Genomic DNA, 5,980 nt, shown 5'->3' on the forward strand with positions numbered 1-5,980 from the left:
AAATAAATGATTAATGTTGTTTTTTAGTAAAGAAAAAGTGTACAGCAGCGCAAAATATTGTCGTAAAAATGTTTTCTTTTAGTAAAACAAAAGATTATAGAGGATATGACATGCGATCCACATCTTATAATTATTACTACTTGGAAGAAAAATACAGAATAAGGGTTTAGTAGTGAAACCAACCTCAAATTAAATTCATGAAGTGAAGCAACCAAGTTCTAGAGACAACATTCATGAAGTGAAGCAACCAAGTTCTAGAGACAACAACTAGTACCCCGTCATGTAATTCAACGAAAACTGTGATTTTGATTTCACACTATCTTTTGCACTGGGTGAGCACTGTATTATTCTATTTTTTTTTAGATACTATCATCATTCCATCATTTTTTTTTTTTGGTGGTTGGGGTTCGAACCCCAGACCTTACATATTTTTATGTATTGTCCTACCAACCGAGAGCTAAGCTCACGAGGACCATCATTCCATCATTTAATACCATATCATCATTTTTATATTTTAATTATTTGAAATCATTATTTTTCTTAAAATTGTATCTAACAAAACTTTACGCTTTTAAAGAAAATCCTACAAAACTAAAAGGTTAGAGCACTTCCATAAAAATTACCTTCTCATTCATATTCATCACAAAATATTCTATTATTATTTAAAACTTTCAATATCAAAGACACTTTTACTTGACAACAATGATTTGTATACACGTTTCCCTTAAAAAAAATAAAAATGATTTGTATACACATTATATTTCCCAACACTCACTTAACATTTCACTTAATTTTTATATCTCTATACCTTTTTTTTTTATCTCTTTCTCCCTAAGAGTTTTAACGCTGCTATTGGAACCCAAAACATTGATTAAGTTAGAAGAGACATGTGTCATCCCATCTAAGCGCTTTTAAGTATAACAACTCATTATTAAATACATATGTAAAATATTTATATACTGAAAGAATATATTAATTAAACTCTAAAAATTAATCACAATCATACAATTTCCCACGTCAACATTGAACCCCAACTGTTTATACTTTTCACTTTGATTGCGGTTTAAGTTTATTTATTTATTAAGAAAAATTATCATCAAACACAACCACTAATGACAACGACCACAAAAATATATCATTTCACATATATAGCATTCTATCAAATCAACAAAAGTATATCAAGATACAAACTTTACCTAATGTGCTCACACAATCTTTTTCTTCCTTTTATTTTACATGTTCTTCTCAAACATCAATAATAAGAAAAAGTAAAATAACAAGTCCCTCCCAGAAGCTCTTCATAAACTTCACACCATTTCTTGTTGAAACTAAGAGTATTTTGGACTTTTCCAAATTTAGATTTGTTGCTTCAGAGAGGGCACACAACACGCTTAGCTGGAACTGCAATGAGTCGACTTGCTCTCGGAGCAGTGAGTCCAAAAACATCACTCGTATCCATCTCACTAGCCTTCATCCCATTGGGCAACTCCCAAGTAAAGCAATGAAGTAAATGGGCCAAAGCTAAATCCAAAGCATAAAGGCCCAATTGCATCCCGGGGCAAGACCTTCGACCTGATCCGAATGGAATAAACTCAAAATGACTTCCTTTAAAATCGGGTGCACTTGAATCCAAAAATCGCGAAGGCCTAAACTCTTCTGGATCTTCCCACGATTCTTTGTCTCTGCCTATAGCCCACACATTTATCATCACACGCGAGCCCTTAGGAACAAAATAACCACCAACTGTCGCGTCCTCCGCGGTTTCGTGGAGGAGAAGGGGGATGGGAGGGTGGAGACGCAACGTCTCCTTGACGGCACACTTTAGATAAGTGAGTTTCTCGATGTCTGATTCCTCCACACGCCGGTCTAGGCCAACCACAGTGGCGATTTCTTGTTGCACACGCTTTAGTTCTTCTGGATTTCTCATTAGCTCCGACATTGCCCATTCCATTGCTGATGCCACTGTTTCTGTTCCTCCGAACATCACATCCTGTATTGTTGGAACGTTGTCCACTGTCACTTATTTTCAATGTATATACCTTGGTTTTAAAGTTAATGTTAAAGTAGTAGTGTTTTTCTTTATAAACAAAAAGTAATGATGTTTTTATTTTTGTGTTTCACAATTATTAAAATGGAAATAATTTAATTTATATACACAATGAATAATTTGTAAATAATTCTTAAACCATCGATCATGACCGTAAGATCACTAGCCTTACTTTATCTCTATTAACCATGTATAAAGTCATACAAGTAAATGATTGTGCTGTGCTTGAGAATGAAAATATTTTACAAAAATATAGATAGTGCATATGAAAATTAAACTCAAATGGAAAATGAAATGTGTTACTAGTATTTGATATGGATTGAGAGAAAATTGAGATTAACACTAACCCACTGAACCAATCAAAAACACTAACCCACTGAAGTGACACAATGGGAATTCTTATCTTTGAGGGTTCAATTCACACCATTTATTTTTTCCATTATTGACATGAAAAATGTAATCTGAATTATCTGTTGCTAAAAAATGACAATTAATTGATAGACCGGGTGATCTATGTCTGTTTCTAATATTCATGTCAAATGTGATACTTAGTGCTTTTTTTTTTTATTGATCAAAAAATACTTTTTAGATGTATCTTCTTAGTGCGTTTAACAAATGAATCTAGAGCAATCTACCTTTTCATAAAAATAAAAATAAAATTACGTTTAAAAAATGAAAAGGTGGACCTTTTATTAAAAAATAATTTAGGTATAATACTGCTTAGACTATAAAATTATCATATTGTCTTTTCTTTTGGTAACAATTATCTTAATTGTCAAAATTGCTTGAGCCTAATTTTATGAGAAAACTATTTTATACAATTTTGCATATGGTTGTAGCGAAGAACAAGATATCATTAATTTATATAATTCAGTATATCATTAATTTTGTTAATCATCCGAATTCGAACTTGAAACATTACAGTTGTGCATAAGTTTTAGATGGTGTTTATCATTTTGTCTATCTATTAAAAAAATCTCATCGGATCTAGGGACGGATCCATTAATACATTTTAAGTGTGCCTAAATAAGTAGTGACCGAAATTGCAATTGATTTTTAATATTTTCTACTTTAGCGACCGAAATTTGGGTCAGTAATTCTGTCGCTAAATGTATCAGAGACGGATTTTTTACTATTTCATATGTTAACAACCGACTTATCAGTCACAATTTCTGTCGTTAATCGTATTAGCGACCGATTTCCGTCTTTATCAACGGAAAATTCAGCCGCTAAATAAAAAATTCCTAAATTTTTTTGAAAATTCAGGTGTGTCTATAGGCATACCATGCCATGAGCTTGATCCGCCCATGATCGGGTCAAAGCTCTGTGTGTTTTTTTGCTTAAAATGTGATATTTTTAGAGTAATTTTTTTTAGGGAGTAACGTTTTTTTATCATTAAAAAGTTTGTGTGTTGTACTAAAATAAAAAAATTATTCATATGAATATATATTGTATTGTAATGCATGGCTATAAGATGGTTTGATCCCCACTCCCTAATATATACTAACAGTATATTATTAACCATATTAACATTGTCATGCTAAATCGTGTGAAGCAAAAATACCTTAAATTACCTTTTCATTCATTTATCCTTTTTGTTGACATTCTAATTAAAAAATATATATCACTACGACTAGATCTCATTGAAATAACACTTTCTTCACCCCTACAAATTGGTTTGGTAGTTGTATTAAAAAAATTGGTTTGGTGGCAGAAAAGTTGATTATGATTTTATAATCCCTGATAAGATGGTTAATCCCCACAAATATACTTAATTATTTATTGCACGTTTGAATTTTTTATTTAAGTTTTTTTGTTGTCGAAGAAACAAGCTATTTTATTTTTTTGCAGATCTACCTACGGATCACATAATTGTATTACTGCCTTTGTTGCATATATTACAACACTTAGTTTGTAACAAAAAAAAAAAACAACACTTAGTTTCATCAACTTCTTTATGAATTTTTCTAACAAAAACTTAAACGTTACTCCCTCTGGTTTTTAATTTTTGTAAGAGACGAATGAGTCAATAAAAGTTGATGTATTTAGTTTATAATATGGATTAAATACATCAATTTTTATTGGACCAAATAATTTTTTTAATAAGGAAGGAAATACATAATAAGAAAACAGAAGGAATGGTTTTGTTTCAGTTCAAATCGAACACAAGTTTAAAAAAATCAATTTTTTTTTTCTTTCTGCATAACCTCTTTACTTTTAATTAATTAATTAACTGTACGTACCATGTATATAAAGAAAAGTAAACCTAGGTTACTTATTTATTTATTTTGACAAATAAACCTAGGTTACTTATTAAAATCTAAATAAGAAAACAATATGACGTGAGTGTCACGTAAACATTTAAGTGGAAATACTATACATAGTAGTATAGTTTTCTTTTATTTTTCATTTCTAAAAAATACTACTACGCGTCAAAAAATAAAAGTTAGTCAAGTGTAAATTATTATTATTTTTTATCATCACTTATAAATATATGTTTCATCAATTAAATTAACCCTCTCAAGTTATTTATTTTCATCTTGAATGTTCACCCAAAAATAAATTATTTAGTAATTATGTGTGGCTGAAAATGCAAAACCTAATTAAAAAATATATCCATACCATGATAATGGCTTTGATGTTATCCCTGGTGAGTTTGATGGAGTTATGAAGATCATCCGATTCATTATCTACTTTAGCTTCATCACTGTAAAAAGCCAACAATTCATCAACCATATCACTATCTTCATCACCACAATCACCACTCATATTCCTCTTCTTCTCCACATGTTCATCAAAAATCTTATCAATAAAACCATCCAACGCACCACGAGCCTTAACAAGCCTAGCATTAAAACCTTGAGGATCAACCCATTTCAAACAAGGAACAAAATCAGCAATATTAAAAGCACCAAACAATTTCGAAAACTCTTGAAGTATCGAAATGAACTCATCTTGTCCTTCTTTTGAACACGACCCAAAAGCCGCGCGATAGATAATATTTTTTGTCAAGTTAAAAACCAACTCACCAACGTTAACAGACTTTCCCAAGTTATTGTTAACGTTGGTGATAACGGCCTCAACTTCGTCTTTAACAGATTGCCATGACTCAGCACGTTTGCGGCTAAAGAGTTTCATGACACAAAGTTTTCGCATCTGGCGCCAAAATGGACCGTAGTGTGCGAACGCCATGTCAGCACGGTTATAAGTGAGGTAACTTATGGCTACGGTCGCTGGCCGATTTGAAAAGATGCTGTCGTGTAATTGTAACACTTCACGCGCTGCTTCGGGATTTGAAATTGCCACCATGTGGATAAACCCCATGCGGAGGTGCAAAACCCCGCCATATTGTTTTGCTAAATTTGCTAAGCCTCTATGTGTGAGTTTGTCCAACATGTTCATGTTGCCTATTAAGGGTAACCCTTTTGGTCCAGGTGGATATGGTGCTCTTTTACGAAATTTTGATGCTAAATTTAGTAGTAGAAACAAAGTGACTGAGAGAACTAATAGTAGAGTTGTTTGGAATTGTCCTAGTGTTGTTTTTGCTTGATGAAGTGAATCCATGTTAACTTGTGTGTTTCTATTTTTGGTTTCTCTAATTGGTTTTTGGATAGAATATAGAGAGTGAAGATTCTTATTGGTTACTTGGTATGAAAGAAATGAGTGTGTTGTTGTTGGGTGATGAGAGTTGATGTGAGATTGCAACTTTAAGGGTTGTTGAGTTGTGAGAGATATTATGGGGTCTTATATATAGTTGCTTGAAGAGTGTAAACCTTGGTTAAGAAAAATATATGTATCAATATATTATATATAATGTAAGTGGACGCAACTAATAAAGCATTTGGGGGAAAAACGTAACATTGAGATTTGAGGATAGAATAGATATTTAACACACGTTTGATATGCTTGATAATTGGAATTCAGGTTATATGC

The 5,980-nt window shown here is 31.8% G+C and overlaps 1 protein-coding gene across 1 annotated transcript; it reads right to left on the reverse strand.

Annotated features, from left to right (window-relative positions):
* Nucleotides 1-1,110: 1,110 nt before the first annotated feature.
* Nucleotides 1,111-5,764, reverse strand: LOC146900732 (cytochrome P450 84A1-like). Its single transcript, XM_085739043.1, has 2 exons — nucleotides 4,670-5,764; nucleotides 1,111-1,990 (listed from the first exon to the last, which is right to left on the reverse strand). The coding sequence occupies exons 1-2, from the start codon at nucleotides 5,609-5,611 to the stop codon at nucleotides 1,370-1,372; spliced, it is 1,563 nt and encodes a 520-aa protein (XP_085595169.1). The 5' UTR covers nucleotides 5,612-5,764; the 3' UTR covers nucleotides 1,111-1,369.
* Between the last annotated feature and the right edge of the window lie 216 nt (nucleotides 5,765-5,980).

This window comes from Medicago sativa, chromosome 8 (assembly GCF_051527215.1).
Source record: "Medicago sativa cultivar Bolivia chromosome 8, Bolivia_mono, whole genome shotgun sequence".
In the NCBI taxonomy this organism is placed as follows: Eukaryota; Viridiplantae; Streptophyta; class Magnoliopsida; order Fabales; family Fabaceae; genus Medicago; species Medicago sativa.